This window comes from Malus sylvestris, chromosome 3 (assembly GCF_916048215.2).
Source record: "Malus sylvestris chromosome 3, drMalSylv7.2, whole genome shotgun sequence".
In the NCBI taxonomy this organism is placed as follows: domain Eukaryota; kingdom Viridiplantae; phylum Streptophyta; class Magnoliopsida; order Rosales; family Rosaceae; genus Malus; species Malus sylvestris.
The window spans coordinates 7,231,309-7,251,440 of NC_062262.1; the positions used below are offsets into that span (position 1 = coordinate 7,231,309).

The 20,132-nt window shown below is 37.4% G+C and overlaps 3 protein-coding genes across 4 annotated transcripts; 2 read left to right on the plus strand and 1 right to left on the minus strand.

The window, feature by feature from the left end:
• Positions 1 to 4,163: 4,163 nt before the first annotated feature.
• LOC126616825 (transcription initiation factor IIA large subunit-like) lies at positions 4,164 to 10,256 on the plus strand. Of its 2 annotated transcripts, none has more exons than XM_050284952.1 (11): positions 4,164 to 4,534; positions 4,789 to 4,956; positions 5,043 to 5,216; positions 5,583 to 5,634; positions 5,709 to 5,767; positions 5,951 to 6,076; positions 8,178 to 8,312; positions 9,306 to 9,369; positions 9,490 to 9,650; positions 9,760 to 9,843; positions 9,934 to 10,256. In XM_050284952.1, exons 1-11 carry the CDS (start codon positions 4,418 to 4,420, stop codon positions 9,955 to 9,957), a joined length of 1,164 nt encoding a protein of 387 aa, XP_050140909.1. In that variant the 5' UTR covers positions 4,164 to 4,417; the 3' UTR covers positions 9,958 to 10,256. The 2 variants fall into 2 exon arrangements, with proteins under 2 accessions (XP_050140909.1, XP_050140910.1); XM_050284953.1 differs by having other exon boundaries at positions 9,490 to 9,603.
• Positions 10,257 to 10,748: 492 nt separating this feature from the next.
• Positions 10,749 to 11,337, minus strand: LOC126616826 (uncharacterized). Its single transcript, XM_050284954.1, has one exon. It carries the CDS (start codon positions 11,266 to 11,268, stop codon positions 10,906 to 10,908), a length of 363 nt encoding a protein of 120 aa, XP_050140911.1. The 5' UTR covers positions 11,269 to 11,337; the 3' UTR covers positions 10,749 to 10,905.
• A 2,155-nt stretch (positions 11,338 to 13,492) lies between these two features.
• LOC126616823 (ribulose bisphosphate carboxylase/oxygenase activase, chloroplastic-like) lies at positions 13,493 to 17,001 on the plus strand. Its single transcript, XM_050284951.1, has 7 exons — positions 13,493 to 13,658; positions 14,405 to 14,712; positions 14,807 to 14,912; positions 15,361 to 15,446; positions 15,559 to 16,031; positions 16,226 to 16,507; positions 16,780 to 17,001. The coding sequence occupies exons 1-7, from the start codon at positions 13,608 to 13,610 to the stop codon at positions 16,890 to 16,892; spliced, it is 1,419 nt and encodes a 472-aa protein (XP_050140908.1). The 5' UTR covers positions 13,493 to 13,607; the 3' UTR covers positions 16,893 to 17,001.
• The last annotated feature ends 3,131 nt before the right edge of the window (positions 17,002 to 20,132 follow it).

Sequence of the window (20,132 nt, forward strand, 5' to 3'; positions counted from 1 at the left end):
ATATTATCTTTTAGCAGTTTTTATAACCCAAGAATATTTAGCAAATTTTATATTACTTTTATTGTTAGCGGTTAAAAATATCATCCGTAAACTATTATTTCAATTATTGGAATGGTATAAGGACTTAAAAAATTAAAATACGGAAATGTGTGATGAATGTATCTATAACAGTGTTTAATTGTTAGAAAAATAAAATTATGACAAATTTTTCTTTTTTAATTTTCAAGTTGTTAAAAAAACACGTAGACCAGTGAAAATGAATAAATGGTAAAAAAGAAAGGATAAACAGGTTAAAAAATGATAAATGGGTAAACGGGTACTAAACGATTACGGTTAAAAGGGTACACGGTTATGGGTATGGTTAACCGTTTATAAACGGTTATGGGTATGGGTATAACCGTTTAGGCAATTACGCAACGGGTAAATGGTTATGTTGGTATGAGAATAAACGGTTATGGATAAATAACCGCGGTTACCCACCCGTCATAATCGTTGCCCATCCTTAATGTGGATAATTCGACTGAAAATCATGAAATGACGTGTAGAAATTGAGCTTCCAAATTTCCGACTTTAATTTTCATCAAAAGGGTCGTCATTCTTTAATTTCCACCGAGCCATAAATCTGTTTCTCGTAATAAGGATCGATTAAGAAGAGCTACAACAGAGAAAGGAAAAAGTTTTTCGGATTGAAGATTAGAATCCCAATCTTAGATTAAAGGTTTTTAATCGCATACTAATTTATCATAGGAATTTGACACGAAACGGAGTGTTAGCTATCGACTACCTAATGCATTCCTTCTCCTCCTCCTCCTTTATCCGGCCTTCAGACCGACAATGTAAGATAAACTTATACATGCATAGTTGATACTTAAACTGTAGTGGATACTTAAACTCTTGGTTAATGGATTGACCATACTCAAATGAAATGGTACACTTATTTAGTTTGTATACATTCAGTTGCTTAATTTGTGGTAAGTAATAGCTTGTCTATTAGCAGGAAGAAAAAGAAAATAATTAAGTATACATACATCAATTGTATTTGGTCTAGTGTCTTAGTGAATAGGGCGTTGTGTTTCCACCAATACGTTATAGATTCGAAATTCTGTCTCTGCTAAATTATTGTAAAAGGTTCAAACATTTAGAGGAAAGCGTGCTATAGCCTATAGATGAAGAGGAAAACAAGATGAAGAACTAGTGACTTTTTTTTTCTTATTGTGTTTTCTTCATGGTTTTGAATTTCTTTTTGTTCTAATTTTTTATTAGACGATATAAAAGACTTGTATGTCATACAATTGGACTGACAAGAAACAAAATCCATCAAAATTTTGAGAAATTGCCAATGAATTTCATGAGCCAAACATTAGAATTTATAATTTTCATCGTTTGCAAATTTCACTGACATCATTTTCAAACAAGATAATTTATAATTCTCGAGATTTTATACAATGGAGATCTAAATTCCGTCATTTTAGAATTTCTATTAATTAACAATTTCTTCATTCAAATACAAAATGAAAGTAAACATACTCGAAATAAGAATGTCTTTGCCCTTGTCCAAATAATGATCGATAATGCCACTTAGTTCCACAATCTTATGGTATTTCTCTTCAGTAGTTAGTGAGTGATTTTAAAGTCGACTCCTATAGAGTGCAAATTCAATACTAATTATTATGGCTAATCGATTATGCGACTTTCACTCATTCTTTAACCAACGTAAATGATATTGTTGTATTGAACAACAAATGTATAATACAAATCATAAGGTTAAGTGCGGATAACTACCCAACTTTAAGAGGCAATTTCAAATTGGCCTAATATTTAAAAATTTCCAAATAATTACTTAACATTTTCAAAATTAGACATTTATCAGGTCACCAACATTAAGTAATGGTCTGGACAAGTTTTGAAGCAAGTTTCACTCTTACACCATCTATTGAGCTCTAGATCCCTAAACTGATCGTTTTAAGTAGGACAAATATAGTATTTATCTTGGCTAAGAGGGGTCCATTGGGGACTCAGAACTTCATAAATGATGTGTTAGTGAAAATCGGAGAAATTTGGAAATATAACCAAAATTTGTACCTCACATAGAACTATAGCCATGATTTTAATTTTATGATAACTATAATCAAAAGTTAAAATAAAAGTACTACTATACCCTTAATCACTGAATACTTATATGTTGTTTTCCTAAACGGCTGAACCCACCTATAACCAATCTCCATCCAAGTCAGCTCCGGTGAGGAGTTGCGATTAAAAAGTTGATCCTTGGATCGTTCACTTCACACGTGTTTTTGCCTCTCTATCTCTCTCTGCCTTTTTTCTTTCCATCTCTAGTCTTAAAAAGCTTCAACTTTTAGCTTCTGGGTATTCAAATGAGAAGAAACAAGAAGGAGGATGAAGAAATCGGTAGAATTAGAACATAGAATTATCAATTTACTTCTTTAACTCGTATCTAAATTAAATGATTGTTGAGTTGTATTGGGTTTTCTTCTAAATTTTCAAAATTTTCCATCTGAGTTTATCTCTGATTATTATATCTGGTATTGGATAACTGCTGGACTTGATTCTTCATCATCATCATCTTCCTCTCTCCAAACTTTTTCCATTTTTTTAATCTATAAATTTGGGTGAAAATTTTTCCAGCTGGGTGGAAAATAATTCAAGAAAAAAGTGTTTGTGGCCACTTGTTTGGGATGGTTTTTTGGGGCATGGCCATTTGGAACCCACATGGTGGGGGTGGGGGGGGGGGGGACGGAGCTATATTGTGTGTTGGAAAAAAAAAATAGAGGAAGGTGGGGTGGGGTGGTGCTGCAGTGAGTGTGGAAGACAAAGAGGTCGAGCTTGCGAAACGAAACCTACATGGTGGTCATAGCAGGGAGGAAGCTCAACGTCGGTACGGTATTAGGGAGAAAAACAGCGAGATTTAGGTAGATGGAGACTGGGCTCGACATCGTAGTCATGGCAGCATCCATCGTCTATGTTCAATGACTTGCGGGTCGGCTTTGCTGACGAGTTTTTTCATAGTCAAGAGCAAAAGAGAAGTTTCTAGCTAGTAAGGATAGATTAGTAATTTCAAATTAACTTTTCGTTATAATTATCATAAACTTAGAAGTGAGGTTATAATTCTATTTGAGGTCCAAATTTTGGTTATTTTTCCAAATTCCCCGTGAAAATTAGCTTCAAGTTTTGTCTACATCATCACTTAACATTAAGAACATTATCAACTAATAGTTATGATATCATCAGTTAACACTAGTGACCTATCGAGTGTTCATTTTTCAAAATGTTAGTTAGCTATTTAGAATGTTTTAAAAGGTTGTGGACCAATTTAGAATCACGTCTAAAAGTTGAGTAGTTACTCCTACTTAACCCAAAATCACAACAACATAAAAAACTACATAGCCTATGGAGAATAAGCCTTATGCTTAGGCCATCTCCAACTAAAGGGCCTATGGAGAATAAGCCTTATGCTTAGGCCATCTAGTGGAGATGAGTTTTGTCAAATTCTGGACATGTTTTGGCCTTTTGACCTTTAACCCTCCTCATTGGAGATGGTATTTCAGCAGTTCCACCATTGAGGTTAATAATTGACAAGCAATTGGGCAACAAACAATTATTCTCTTAATGAATAGTAATTGCCTAAGTGCATCTTTACCCTGAAAATGAATTGCCCAAACAATTGATATTAAAAAAATTAATTTTTACGATTCCCCCTCTTTCTTCTCCATCATCTTCCTCTTTTTCTGATTTTTCTTCGTCCTCCTCGTCGTCGCACTTCATCAAAGTCATCAATTAACAACAAAATCACCAAAACAAAACCGAATAATTACTGAAACCCAACAATAAATTCCCAGCCAACGTCTCTCCACAAACCTTGCCCATAAACCAACCATCACTTGCAGAATGAGTTTTGAACGTGGCTAATGTCAGCATGACGTCAAACCGCTCGGGTGCAGAGTCAGACAATTGCCTGATTGGGTTGCCACAATTGTGCCCACCATTTGCCTTAGTTTTCTTTATCCTTCAATTTTTGGACAATAATTGTACGGGTCCGGAACTTGAAACTGCTCTTCGTCTCACACGACCAAAATATCAGGACCGTGCAGATTTCGCCACGTGGACCGACTCATGTAATCGGATGCAAACCTATTTATATTCCACTCTTTAATCTTTTGTTCTCGTCCGCCCCTCTCTCTCTCTCTCTCCTCGCTCTCGCCCCTCCATCCTCCGCCGTGTTTCTCTCTCCTCTCCCTTACACTCACACACCCCAAACCTGATTGCATGTTAGGTCTTCAAACTGGTATCGATTTTCTGCGCTGAAGATTTCTCTTCCTCAATTCTGCCGGGAAATCTTCGATTCGATTTTGCTTTTTGCTTGACGGAATCGGAGGTAGGCGGAGCTGAGATTTCAAAAATGGCGGCCTCCACGAGCGGTGTCTACGTCAGTGTTATTGAGGATGTCATCAACAAGGTCCGCGAGGAGTTCTTGAACAACGGCCCCGGGGAAGACGTTCTGAAGGAGCTTCAAGGAGTAAATTCAATTTCCGATTTCAATTTTCAAGTTTTTGTTTTCGTTTCGATTGTTTGAATTTCGGATATTGGTTCAGAATTAGGGTTTTTTTCTTTTATTGTGTTGACAGATTTAGGGTTTTCTGGAGGACTGGTTGTCGAGTTCGATCCGATCAATTTCTATGGTTTTGAATGATAAGAGGGGATTAATTGTTTTGTTGGAACGCAGCTCTGAGCTCGGGTATAGCTAATTTTTAAATTTGGGGTATATTTCAGACTTGGGAGGCGAAGACGGTGCAGGCTGGTGTAGTAAATAATCCTATAGAGAGGTCGGCGGCAAAGGGAACGCCTGGCAGTGGGGTTACTCCAGTTCACGATCTCAATGTACCGTATGAAGGGACCGAGGAGTACGAAACTCCCACTGCCGAGATGCTCTTCCCTCCAGTGAGTGTTTGCTGTGTCTTGTTTTTCTATGTAATCAAAACCTTTGCTTAGAATACATGGTTGATGTGGGTTCATTGTAATGCTAGACGCCGTTGCAAACCCCAATTCCTGCAACCCCAATTCCAACACCTCTACCTGGAGCTGGTGACAACATGTATAACATCCCTACCGGAGGTAGTGAATATTCTGCAAATGAGTCTGGTAGCAGCAATGGTGGTGTCAATGCAGAGTTGAAAGCTGGAAGATCTGGCCCCTACATGGTAAACACTCAATTTGGAACCTATGAGGTGCATGCAGTTATTATTTTTCTAAATGCATTGCGGGAGTATGAAATTCTCTCACTGGTTACTATAAATGTATCTAAATTTTATTTCAAATAGATTTAGCTGTTTCACTGTTTAATAAATAAATACTACTAACTCTCTTTGCTAATTAATAAATATGAAATATCAAACATTCCTTGAGTTATAATAAATTGCAAGGGTAAGGATATTATGGTGATTGTAATTACATCACTTTATGTAATTTATGTTTGTACTCTCTCTTTACACACGTTTCTTGTAATAAATTTCCAGTAATACTGTAATAGTATAAGAGAACCTAAATTATCTTTGTTCTGTTTGCAGCAACCTCCATCCACTTGGATGAACCACCGCCCCCCTCTTGATGTTAATATTGGTAAGTTGGAGCGTATTGTTGTATATAGCTTTACTTTCAAGAGTTCTGTAGTAATTCACATTTTATTGGTGTAGCTTACGTGGAAGGGCGGGATGAGGCAGATAGAGGGGCCTCTCATCAACCCCCAACACAGGTAATCCCTACTATTATTTACAAATTCAAATTAGCAGAAAAATGACTGGGTTTCTGGGTACGAAGAAAAATCATGATTAAAGAGTTCTGAATGGCTTTGGTTCACTTGATCATTGCCATGGAGATGGTGTCGTTGGATTACCACTATAGTTGGTCATTAATGTAATGTTGGAGAAAATTTCAGGATTTTTTCCAGATGAATTCTGGAAAGCGAAAACGTGAAGATTTTCCTGCACAGTATCAAGCTGGTGGATATTTACCCCAGCAAGATGGAGCTGGAGATGCTGCACCTGAGATTTTTGAGATTGAGGTTTGTTTTCTTTCCTGCTTTTCCCCCTAACCTTCTGACAAGATTAGTGTGGATGGTCTGATGATCATGATGTCATACCAACTTCTATTTTTCTTTAACATTCATCCATTGTATGAGTGAATTTTTTTATTTATTTGAATCTCTGGATGGGTGTCTATGTTTTGTAAAATCTAAGACTAGATTACTGGCACTTGAAAATATGAAGAAAATGTGACCTGAGACTCTTTATCCAATGAATTACAAATTATCTCATGCTTCAACTGCACTCAAATATTTAGGTGACTTGTATATTTTGGTGGGACATGGTTTTGGATGATTTAATAGGAGGAGAGTGTTAATCATGTTTTTCTCCATTGTTCTTACTCAATACAGTTGTGGCGGCAATTGTTTCAGGAAGTTAGAGCTATTTGTGTCATTCCAAAGGGTTGTTTCAAGCTTCTAAGCACCAAGTTTTAGGCTTTAGGAAAGGGGAGAAAAGCTAAAGCTTTGTGGGGCTGTTTGGTGTTGGCAGTTTTTTGGAACATTTGGTTGGAGCATAATAGAAGAGTTTTTGAGGATTATAATGGAATGGGGGTAGCAGAACTATGGGGTAGAGTAAGAGACTGGGCAGCCCTCTGGGCATCAGTTTCTTTCAAATGAGTTCAGGGATTATTCTCTTATATAGTGTGGGATATGTTAGCAGCTGTAAAATGATTTTGGTTGAGGTTATGTTACCTGTAAATAGATATACTTGAGAGGTCTATTCAGTTGTTAGGATTAAAAGGTTATCTGGAGCAAGTCTGCCTCTACAGGAGCTATAAGATAAGGGGGAAATTTGATTGTTTGAGACTGTTTTGTCATTTACTATTCTTGATTTGTTCTTTCATGTCAATGGTCCCTCTGGTTTTGTATTGTTTTATAAATTAATTTGCTCAACAAATTTTTTTTAAAGGGGAAAAAAGACTTCTCTCATAAAGTATGAAATGGTTGGCTATACGAATTTTTTTGTCTTCATTTGTGCACTCATTGGAGGAGCATAAAATTTGAATGGAAAATTATCTGTGTATTTTATGAAAAGATTCCATTGGGTTTGATGACCTTGCAAGTGTTGAAAGAAAAAAATGGTTAATACTTGAAATTTGGTCAATAATGGTAACGATGAGGTAGGTTGTTCTTGTGGAATTGCTCAATTTCCGGTGAATGTTAGTGCAAGTAGGACGTGCTAAAAGTGGAAATTGATAGATAGAAAAATCATAAAGTGCTAAGTGGAAATAGAAATGCTAAGGAGACTCTCAAAAGTGGGACTCTCCATGGACTCTATGCCACCTCATGTTTTTGGCACAATGTTTTATAATGGTGGCACGAAAACTAACGTTAAACTGAGAGGTGTGTGAGAGTCCATGGAGAGTTGCACTTTGAGAGAGTCTCCTTAGCATTTCTTGAAAGATAGAAAAATCATGAATGATTCTAATGGGAATGTACTCAAAGGACAAAAGCGTATTTTCTTCACCTTGGAAGGCCATTTCCTCATTTATATTAGATATTTGTCTCTCTGGGCTAGTTTTGTAGGTTTTGTCACAGTACCTGGTGTTTGACTTAGGAGTTGGGACTCAAATGGTCTCATATATTATGATCACTTTTATTGCAATTTTCTTGTGCAAGTGATTTCTCCTTTAGGGTCTATTAGTTTTTCCTGAAAGGTATGTTTTAGGTGTCATTTGATGTCAAAGGAATATGGTTCATCTATGTAGCTGTAAATTATGGTTGGGGTCACTGTTGTTTATTCTTTTTTGGATCAATTAAATAAAGTTAGAATTTGCAATTGTAACTAGCTAGCCATTACGCTGCAAATATTCCAGGCAGGAGGCCTGTGTGTTTTAATCTTAGGACATTGTTTAGATAAGACTATTTTCTGCACTTCACAATGGCACGTGACTGGTCATATCTTTATGTTTTTGTCGGAATAGTACACTGTTGCTGCTATTAATAGTTGTTTCTTTATCTTTATGAATTCAAGTTACTCAGAGCATGAAAAAACACTTCTAAACCAGCACGCTTTGCCTTTATTTTTAATTTTTTTTGTTATATGCTATTTAATCATTTAATGGTGATAAACTTTCAGGTCAGTGAAGGGAGCTCATCCATTGCCAGCCGTGCATGGAGTGAGATGTTAACACGTGTACGAAGTTCTACTCTCAAGATTCCTCAACTTGATGGACCAATCCCTGATCCTTATGATGAGCTTTCTACTCCCAATGTAAGAACTGTTATGAAAATTTCACACATGGCTCGAAATTGTGTGTTTATATAGTCTAAATAGCCTTCTATAATATATAATGTTAGAGTAACACATACAAGTGACCACCATTAATCTGCATGCCACTGCTGTGTTGGTTTACGGGGGTTGATTTTCCATCCTTTTGGCAAACAAAAGAGTGTTAATATAGGAATCTGCATCAAATTTGTATTGCTTTTATTTTTCCGGTGGAGGTCTCTACCGTATAGCAAAAATACCTTTCTCTACCTTTTTGGTTAAGATCAAGTGTACCATATGTCCATGAGCAGTAGGTCTCGGGTTCGAGACTTGGGAGCAGCCTCTCCATAAATGGGGGTAAGGCTAGCCGACATTCACCTCTCCCAGACCCTGCGTAAAGCGGGAGCCTTGTGCACTGGGTACGACCTTTTATTCTAGGGCCCACCAGGGTGACTTTCATTGGGCATTTCTAGTGTCGCCCATGCGATGCACTATTGCCTGGAGGACCCTAACTTGAAATATTGTATGGGAATAAGTCTGGTGGTTTTTTATTTTATATGTAAGTTTTCAACTTGTAGTTTACAGCCTGAAATGAGTCAACTGTGATATCAATGGTCAAGGAAAAATGGTGCAAGTCTTTAGATAGAGTACTGGGAACTTGGATTTTGTTGTCTCTTGTTTGAATTAGCTCGAGGGATTTACTTGGTTGTTCATATTTGGTTCTGGACTCTAGCCAGTCTCTCTCGGGTACTAGTAGCCAGTATCTCTTAACCATTGACTTGATGTCTAAACTCTGAAGTATAAATTTTGGATACATACATATCTTTTATTTATCCAATAAGCTGTGTTGCGTTGGCTGCGTGCTTTGAAAGTTTAAGGATGATGAACCAGCTATTTTCAATGCCCCTCTTTCTGATCTGCTCTGGATCTGTTCTTAATATTTGATAATTTTCTTTTACTTATGAACTGTTGCCTTTTCCTCCCCTTTCCCTACAGATATACAATTATCAAGGAGCTTTCAATGAAGACTACAATGTTGCCAGCACACCTGCTCCTCATGGTAATCTAGTGATAAACTTGTGAACATTGTGATTACCGTAGGAGTGGATAAGTTTTAAGTGTTGTAAATCCATCTCTGTGGTGTTGAAGCCATCTCCTCTCATCATTTTTTAACCTCCAGATATACCAGTGAGCACTCCAGCTCCGGTTGTTCAAAATGATGTTGGAGATGATGATGATGATGAACCCCCATTGAATGAAAATGATGACGATGAGTTGGATGATGTGGACCAAGGTGATGAGCTAAACACAGCACATTTGGTTTTGGCCCAGTTTGACAAGGTCTCTCTCCGCAGCATTATGACTATAATATTTAGGCTCCATATAGGTTTTTCAGTTTTATTTCTCCAATATGATTAACAATTGTCTTCTCGTGTGTTTGGTTGGGTAGGTAACGCGCACCAAGAGCAGGTGGAAGTGCACATTGAAGGACGGCATTATGCACATAAACAACAAGGATATTCTCTTCAACAAGGTAAACTGTACTTTGAAGGGTTTGACGTTCTTCGTTCCTTTTGCACTTGTTATCCTCATGACCTTTCTTTTGGAATGCTGGCTCTTACAGGCGACGGGAGAATTTGAATTCTGAATGCAATGGAGAAAGCCTATTATGGCAAACAGCGGCAGTTGCCCTAGCGAAGCAAGTCCGAGATGATATCATCGGGTGTTTCCTAATTTTTCTTTATGAATTGTTATTAAGAGAGAGGTTGAGGGGAAGAGAAAGACAATGCTAGATACTTTGTTTTTAAAGAATATGGGATGAATGTTGTTGGCCAATTGTACATACAGGATGAGCTTTTTTGGCCTTTTAAAAATGGGATTGGCTACTCGTGCGTTCCGACGTTTTATATTTTCTTTGATGGAATGCAACTGCATTAAATTGGTTTACTTACAATGCAATTCGATTATTATCTTCGGGAAGTACCCTGCCCCCGGTAATTTTTATGTTTCAGACTTGCTTGCAGTTGGTAACACTGCGTTTCTAACGCCATTTTTTGGTTTGAAATGCGACGTGTTTCATTAATGTTTTGGGAGCTTCGAGTCTAGAAATGTAGTTTTGGACCGAGCAAGGGGCTTGTAGCTCAAGCGTTTAATCCTGCATTCGTAGTTTTGTTCAAACTTGCATCCGTAGGAACTATTTTTCTTCTTTTTCTTCGGCTATTCTCTCTTTCGGATTTTTTTGTTCGTTCGGTTTAGGTTAACAGATGATGTTTATTTCGCCCAATCAAACACCCGAGGTTCTGAAGCTGTAACGTTGTGGTTTCTATGCTTTTATTTTCCATTTTTTGGGTGGTTTTGATAGAGTAACTTGAAATTTTTTGAAGACAAAGTGTGAGTTGGAGAAAAACGAAAAACAGTACGGAATCATGAAGTCAAATATAATCAGAAACCGTGGAGAAATGCAGGTTAATATTTGAGAATGATTTGTACTCTGTTCTACACAATGCAGCAGGCAGGCAAAGCCTCATCAAAACACAGGCCCTAACCATTAATTTTCGTCCGAAAACTCAAGGCATCAAGTTGAAATCTTTAAATGTCAGTACCGCGCTTGGTTTGCGATCATGCACTGGGTTTGAAACATGGCAAACAACGTTGAGGGATCCACAAAAGGACCCACAGCCGGATGTTGCCACCCCCCTGCAGCAGGAAAAGGCGGTGCAATACTACTCACGTTCTGATCACCGGCTTTTTCCATCGCTACTGCCACTGGATGCGGGGATGGAATGAGTACCGGAGACAGTAATGGGATTGTCATTGTGGCGTCATCGTTTGATACAGGGTTGGTCGAGGCAGTGCTTGCAATTTCATCAAGGTGAAGAGACGCCGGGGCACGCTGTTGTAACCTAGTTGGAGCCTTCCCTGGATCGGCTTTGACGCTGCACGCATTGTAACTCTCCATTGTTTCGGATGATTCTACGAAACTTTTTCGAAATTTCCGTAGAAATTCAGGTCTGTCTCTGTGATCAGACAGTTTGGGTTACTGTACGTAGAGGTTTATAAAGGGTAGGAAATTTAACCTAAAAGATATAGATAGTAATGGTGCTTAATCATGACTAATTCTCTCTTAGCTAAAATTAAGGGTTCGGTTATGGAGGTGGACGTACGGTTGGAAAAACGGAATTTTCGTTAACCGTCATTTGCATTGAGGCGTTGGCTTGTGCCCCAAGCTTGGTGGAGCAAATGAACCAAAGGAGATAAAGCTAGGGATATACCGTGTCGTGTCAAATTCGTGTTGATGGTTAATCAACTTACTAATCAAGGGAGATAAAAGTAAAGACGATAATTGACCAATTGTACAACGCCAAATTCGTGTTGAATAAAATTAATCTGTTTAAGAGTAAGATCTGTCAACAATAGCTGCTAGACATTATTGGTATATACAATAGACTTGTAATTATTCCTCTAGTTAGCCATCGTTACTTTACTTTATAGCTAGCTATCATGACTTTGCTTTACTTTCCTTTTCTCCTTATTTTCCTCTTCGGTGTTTTCCTCATATAATCATCATTTGGCTTGTCCACTTTTTAGGATCAATTGTGTAGTTTTTGGCCCTCTATAAGAGAGGACTTCCCTCTTGTAAACAAATAATGAAGTATATTACAATTTCTGAGAAGATCTATTCACACGTCTCGCTGATCTTACGAACTTTGCTTCAGATACGATTGTGACATTTGCATTCTCGCCGCTGAAGGTATGCATATATGCCACCTCCCCACGTTATTTCCTCGTAATGAGGCCAATCCATTTCTTTCAAAGTTCAAGCAGGTTTTCTGATATCTCATGAGTTAAAAGTCTTTAAACTGACTGGTATAGGAGTGGTTCATTAAATTTGCTAATTCTGCAGGAGGCGCTAGGAGCAGATAACCTTTTCATCCTCTTTGATGCTATCGCCTTGTTATCTCTTATCTTCGTTGTACTGACTGTCCCCGAAACCCAAGGCTTGAGTTAGGAGGAAATAGAATCCAAACTCTCGAATGGATGCTAACCCCCTGGCCAAAACCTTCGAAGGTTCGAAGGCTTTGTGGTGGAAGAGGCAATGCCCCAAGAAATATTGAGCATTCCGGCGTCTGTTATTAAGAGGAGGACGCATGTTTTAATGCTTGGTGAACTAGCAGCTGTAGTTGGATAGATTCTTTCAACTTTTGTGATACTAGAAACTCCCAACGCAACTTCAGTTTGAGCTTTTATGGATACCACATTTCAACTGAGAATAATAATCTTACAACATTTTGAAGTCAGTCTCAAGCATAGCGACTGTCCGGAGAAATAATGTGATGCAGACATTGCAAACTAAATACTTTACACGGGAGGAATAAAAACGTTTGATGCCAACTAAAAGTGTTTCCGACTATGTTTGACAGACAAACTTGAGTGTTTCTAAATTCTAGAAATGCTTTTTAGAGAAGCAAGGTGCTTCTTTACGAAACTTTTCCAACTACCTTTTTAGAATAAACTTGGAAGGCGCCTATGAGAAGAAGTGCCTCTTACAAAAGCAATCTGAAACCCAAAAATCACAAGACGTCTCAAATCACTGTGAATACAATGAAGAGTTTGTACAATCAATAGCAATGAAGGATTGTTAGACATTACTTTTGTGTAAGAGAAATTACTTTCGTGTAAGAGAAACACATTGTCACATGCATATGTTTTAGACAGAAGAGAGTGGTTATTGCATACATATTTTCTCCTCTTGCGTACTCTTGTATATATCTAACATTTAAATTGAATAAATAAATAAAAAAACTAATGAACAAAAATAAACAAAAATGTGCATAAGAAGAAAAGTAGTGTACGGAAATCATTTTCCATTTAAAACTCTAATACCTCTCATTTTGTATGGTTCAACATCAATGACGTGAAGTTTGCTTGACTCTTCCATGTGAGTACACTCTCAATGTTTTAACTTAATAGTGCATTATTTTTCAAGACAAAGGGTCTCAAAACCCAATCCACTTTCAGAGGTGAAGAAGCAAAGCTTGAATCTGATCCTCAACTGTTGTGTATTTTGTCATGTTTGTAAAGTAGGATGAAGCCAAGTAGGATTATCCTATTTTGTCCACAGAGAGCCACGTGTCACTCAGCCAATCCCCATTGTGTGGCCTTCTGGATTTCTACAACCACACATGTTTTCATCAGACTTTGGTCTCACCTTATATGCACCTATCACTACACCATCTGCAGCTTTATTGCATTAATCTGTAGTCGCAGCTCCTCAGTCTCAGGATACCACTTTGATCCATGGCCGCCATGCACACAGTCTCGAGCGTCGGAACCGTTAACCGGACGCCAGTACGTTGTTTTCCCGCCAGATTCTATTTAATTTTTTTGAGTTTCTGTGTCGCTTAATTTTTACATTCAAAACAGTTCTTCATGTAGTGATTTTACATTATTAGTTTCTATTTTATGTACTTATCCGCTTGCTTTTGTCTGCTAATTCTCGTTTGATTTAAGGGAACTAATAAAAACGGTTTGAAAACTTTAAGTTTTAATGATAAAGACAAAATAAAGGATAAAGTGAATAGTACCAGGATTGACTTTTTAGTGTAAAAATGTGATTTTTCGTTAAAATAAACAATACTGGAAGCTTTTCGTTAAAGTTCTTTTGATTTGTCCACTATGACTAAAACCGAGGGTTAAGTATAAAGAACTGTACAGAAATAACTTCCCATATCCATATTGTTTTTCTTTATACTATTCCAAAATACCAAAAAGGTTACTTTTATTTGTCCGTGTGATGCATCAAACTCAAGTGTCTTTAAATGAGAGGCGATTTCCATACAACTTTTTTCTTCTTGCAAATTTATGTTTAGTTCTAGTCTCTTTGACTCAAGAATCGCGAGACTTAAATGAACCGGGTGTATAGAAGGTGAAAAAAATTGCACGAGATCATCTCTCTTTTTCACTAACTATTATATTTTTTACAAGGGTTTTGCTCCAAGGTTAATCTAAATGCAAAGAAATGAAGTTTGTGATTCTGTTTTGATGAATTTCCGAGTTTCTTGGTTCTAAAGTTATGTTATATATATTCGATCCAGGTGAGCTTGATCAGCTCTGGTTCCGGAAGCTCGGCCTTCTTGGGCACCAGTTTGAAGAAAGTGACCTCAAGAGTCCCCTACCAGAAGGTAGCATCTGCAGGCAACTTAAAAATTAATGCGGAAATCGACGAGAACAAGCAAACCAACCAGGACAGATGGAAAGGCCTTGCCTACGACACTTCCGATGACCAACAAGACATAACAAGAGGAAAAGGTTTGGTTGATTCTGTGTTCCAAGCTCCCCAGGGAAGTGGAACTCACTTTGCTGTCATGAGCTCATACGAATACATCAGCACCGGACTTCGAGAGTAAGCGAGAAAATGTTGAAAATAAATCCTTTTTATTTCCTGGATGCTTGGAGGTTGAATTTGTTTTGTGATAAGGTTTTGATTTGTGTTTCAGATACAACTTTGACAACAACATGGATGGGTTTTACATCGCTCCGGCTTTCATGGACAAGCTTGTGGTTCACATAACCAAAAACTTCATGAGCCTGCCTAACATTAAGGTACGAATAACGCTACAAACACAAAAAAATAAATCTAGAAACTTCGGTTTTTAATTGATATGACACTGTTTCATTTGCTCGTATTTGACAGATCTCGAAGCTTATTTAATTCTAACGAGTAAAAAGTAAGATATTATCATGTTATCCGCCATATGCAATTCACAAGGTGACTAAAATTCGAGAATAGTTTTGTTGCTTCTAGTAGTATTATCATCAACTTAACTTTCTCATGTTGGTTCTAACTAGTAAGAAATGAGATATTATCATGTCATCTGCCATGCCATTTGCGGGGTTACGAAATTAGATGAACTTTTGTTTCTTTCAAGTAGTATAATTAGCTTAACTTTCGCAGTTAAAAGTTGTTCTTCGATTGTTGGTTTTTGTTTTGGTAGAATTCTTTGATTGTTGGTTTGGACAGCTGAGATGATTTCATTTGAATCTGTATCAGATTCCTCTCATTCTTGGTATATGGGGAGGAAAAGGTCAGGGAAAATCCTTCCAGTGTGAGCTTGTGTTTGCCAAGATGGGAATTACGTGAGTTCGTAAACTTTACGAAAGTTTTTTTTTTTTAATGAAGAATCACATAAAAATGAAGTAATATTTTCAATTCATTTTGTTTTAATTACACCTTGTGATCATATTTCAGCCCCATCATGATGAGTGCTGGAGAATTAGAAAGCGGGAACGCAGGAGAGCCCGCGAAACTGATCAGGCAAAGGTACCGTGAGGCTGCAGACATCATCAGGAAAGGAAAAATGTGTGCCCTCTTCATCAATGATCTCGATGCAGGTGCCGGTAGGATGGGTGGAACCACACAGTACACTGTGAACAACCAGATGGTGAATGCTACCCTCATGAACATTGCTGATAACCCGACAAACGTGCAGCTTCCTGGTATGTACAACAAGGAAGAGAATCCTAGAGTCCCCATTATAGTCACTGGTAACGATTTCTCCACATTGTATGCCCCTCTCATTCGTGACGGTCGTATGGAGAAGTTCTACTGGGCTCCCACTAGGGAAGACCGGATCGGTGTTTGCACAGGAATCTTCAAGCCTGACAATGTGTCCCATGAAGATGTTGTCAAGATTGTTGACACATTCCCAGGTCAATCCATTGGTAAGTATACTGTTGTTGTAGTAATTTTGCATATAATTTATATTTCTTGAATAGTATATCTGTTAGAGATGTGATCAGTAAATGTGATACAAAATAACATTACTCGGTTAACAAATAAATGTGATACATAGCATTCCTTGGTTAAAGATTGGTTAAAAAAAGATCATGCTAACTTCTTGTATCGCATACTGCAGATTTCTTCGGTGCTCTGAGGGCTCGAGTTTACGATGATGAAGTGAGGAAGTGGGTATCGGGTGTTGGTATCAACGGCATTGGGAAGAAGCTTGTGAACTCGAAAGAAGGTCCCCCGACTTTCGAGCAACCTAAGATGACTTTGGAGAAGCTCCTTAACTATGGTCAAATGCTTGTTCAGGAGCAAGACAATGTGAAGAGAGTCCAACTGGCTGACAAGTACTTGTCTGATGCAGCCCTCGGAGATGCAAACCAGGACTCCATTAACAGAGGAGAATTCTATGGTAAGCACTCTTTGTCTTGGTACGAAAATAACCCTAGAAGCACCAACTCATATCCGAACTTATTAAAATCTTAACTGATGCTGCAACATTTCGTTCGTTTATATTTGGAGTGACTTTGAACCCCATTTATTTACAACAAGTAAGTAACTCTCGCGTTATGTGCCACATTAGTTGGGATAATAGTTGGTGGCTGTAGTTATTACTACTCGTCTTAAGAGCGTTATCTCGATTGGAGTAGTTTCGTTGAAGTGTTGTTTAACCACTGCATGCAGGAAAGGCGGCCCAACAAGTTAAAGTACCAGTCGCAGAAGGGTGCACTGATCCAACAGCTGCAAACTTTGACCCAACAGCAAGAAGTGACAATGGTAGCTGTCAGTACGAATGAAGTGACTGGAGTTAGAAGAAAATAAATATGTTGTTTGCTGGGTTATTGATATTACCTTTGTAATTTACGCTTGTATTTCTATGGAAATTCATGCTTTATTTCGTTTTAACTTTTAACTATTATACTGGCTATTGATAGTCCGGCTATTGTACAAACGACAAGAACAGAATGTTATGTCATCGATAATATGTTGTTGTCGTTGTCGCAAACAAAACTTAGTAACATGTTACAATACATTTGTGATAGGATCGATACAATATCGATGAATGTTCGTTCCTGTACAGAGAACCAATGGAGCATATGGAAGACACAAGGACATGGTTGCATATAACTCTCCAAGGGGCAAACAAGCATAAAAAATTTGGGAACAAAGATGCTATACATAGTGGATTCTTGAAGAAACTTATTAAGTAAATGCATCATAATGGAGTGCTAATAACAGTTGTTCTAATTATTACATGAAAAGAAACATTCATAAAATAATAGGGTGTTTGTACCTTAATTGTTCAACAACATCTCTATTTGATGGAGTGCTAGTAACAATTGTTTATAATAATGACATGAAAAGAGAAGGCATCAAATAACAAGGTATTTGTACATGATATTCAAAAAGAACTACATTCAACTCTCACTCATCATTCTTCTTTTATATTTTATACAACAATTCTACTAAAATGGCGGAAGATTTGGGCTAAAGCCACACATTAGTTCATCACGATAATTAATTATTGAGTTCATTACTCATTGAGTTCGTTATTTAAGTAAATTGTACCTAAAACTTTTTCCTTCCAAAATAGAAAAAAAGTATCACTAATAGTAACGATTTCCCTTCCCACTCTCACCAATATGATCTTAGACCAAATTTAAAAGAAAAATGGAAGAATAACATAAATAAATAAAACAAATAAAAACAAACAAACATGTAAGCCAAACCCCAACTAGACTATATAGTCCCACTTGATTTCACAATTAACAATAAAATCCCATTCCGTAAACAAGCATTGTGGATCTCGCCCACTACCAAATTGCACTGCACTCCAATCCCAACTCAATTTTGACCAAAAGGGAGGGAAAAAAAAAACCTATTCAAAACTAAAATATTGGGCTGATTTTGAAATACTAATTGGTGAAAATGTATTTTAAATTAATCTTTGGTTAAATTTTTAGTATATTCTAAAAAAAATAAAAAAAGTTAAGTGTTTACTACAAGAAACGTATATCTGATACTTCTAAAAACACTTAAAATACTTTTGGCACCCAAAATTAATTTCACTAAAACTCTTTCAGTCATTTTTCAAGTGATTGGTACTCAAGCGGTATTTTACATTTTATAATATAGTGGAGAGAATGGTATATTTTTTTAGTAATGCTCGGGAGACCAAATTTGTAGACTAAATTAGCAAACCAAATGAAGTGTCACCAATAAAAAATGAGCACGTTTATTAACGATTAAGTTATAATCCAATCATCAACTTCCATGTCATTTAATTTACAAAATTTAGTCTACAAATTGAGTTTTCCTAGCATTACTCATATTTTTTACCATTCACTTCTTTTATAACACGAGGAGTACTCAAATACGGGGCACATGAAAAAATTACTCCAAACTTGGAACTTGAAAAAATTACTCCAAACTTGGAACTTGAACAAAAATCGAGTCACAGACTCAGCATCCGAGGGATTGAGTCAACTCGTCCTCACACACTCAAAACTCCAAGGGTGCATTTGTTGCACCAGATTGCCTCGGACTGGACTAGCTTTATAGACTAAGCTGGACTAGTTTAGACTAGACCAAGCTGGATTGACTTAATTAAGCGTTTGGTGTAGAGACGGGCTAAGAAGCAAAATTAAGGACAAAAAGGAAAAAAAAAAAGTTTTTGTTTACAAAACTTTGTCCATAATTTTCTAATGCAAAGAAATTGAACCCAACATTAAATTTTTCTGCAAAATCGAACTACATCTAGCAACCAAATATTACATTCTCTCAAAAACATGATTTGAACCCTCAAATTTTACATTCTCTCAATCCAAAAACAAAATTTCCAATAAATCAATGGAACCTAAAAGCCCAGCTGAAAACCCTTCGAATTTTTCAACTGGGAACTCAACTTTCTATTGAATTACCACTCATATAAATTAGAAGAACCCATACAAAAATAGAAAAAAATAGAGAAAACACTGAAATTCCCATAGAGCTCGAAGTCTTGTCGCTCATTTGAGTTCTTCAAATTCAAGGCGATTCTTTAACTAGGGACTCGAAATTCAACCTGGAAGTGGGCGTCCGCCATGGCCAACCTCTCGATCCGCTTCTCGGCTCGCAGGGTCAGCAGGTTCTCCACCGATACGCCGATTTTAGGCTTAACGTCTATAACGACCCGTCCCAAAAAATTATGGTTTGTGTATTTTTAAAATATGAAATTACGAAAATGACCTTCAAGGCAAATGCATTGACTTTGTTTGATCACTTTTTTGTGTCATGTAACATTCATTTTCTTGGCATATCCTTGTAGTACTCGTCGAGACGAACGCGTGGGTGGAAGCGAAATTGAAATTTGAGTTATAACGAATGAGTTATTAACGAACGAAGTTGAGGGCAAAATGGTCATTTGACCATAAATCTGGAAGGCTCCAGATTGCTGGAGCATTAATTTGATGAGCTACGTGTGTGGTTGTGATGGAAAGGAAATAAGAGAGATGAAAGAGATGAACGGGGGGAGAGAAGAAAATTGAGAGAAAGGAGGGAGGCTTCTGCCCAATCAGAAAAAAGAGAAATGAGAGAAATGAAGGAGTTGAGGAGCAGCCAACTGGGACCCTTTTGACCCGCGTGACCCGACCTATTTCCTTTCAAGTTTTTCGTCTGTTTTCTTCAATTTTTCTGACAAATTGTAGCCATTCACCACCATAAATCAACTCAGAGACTTCCCATCTTCGTTTATCCATCAAACTCAAGCTATTTTGAGCATTGTTTCACGATGAACACCTACCTTGGTCCCCGGACACCATGGCGGCGATTTCGCCGATATTGCATACTCCGACGACAGCCACCACCCTCATTCAACTCACCTTAAAACCCAGGAACATTTTAAGATTGAATTGAGAACACCCATTTCTAGGGTTTCCGACATATCGAGACATTTTCAGGCCATTTCCCCGCCGAATTGGACTTCGGCCCAGGTATAAAAGTTGTTCCTCTGATTGAGATCTTCATTCTTGTAAATTTTGGAGTCGTTGAATTTTTCA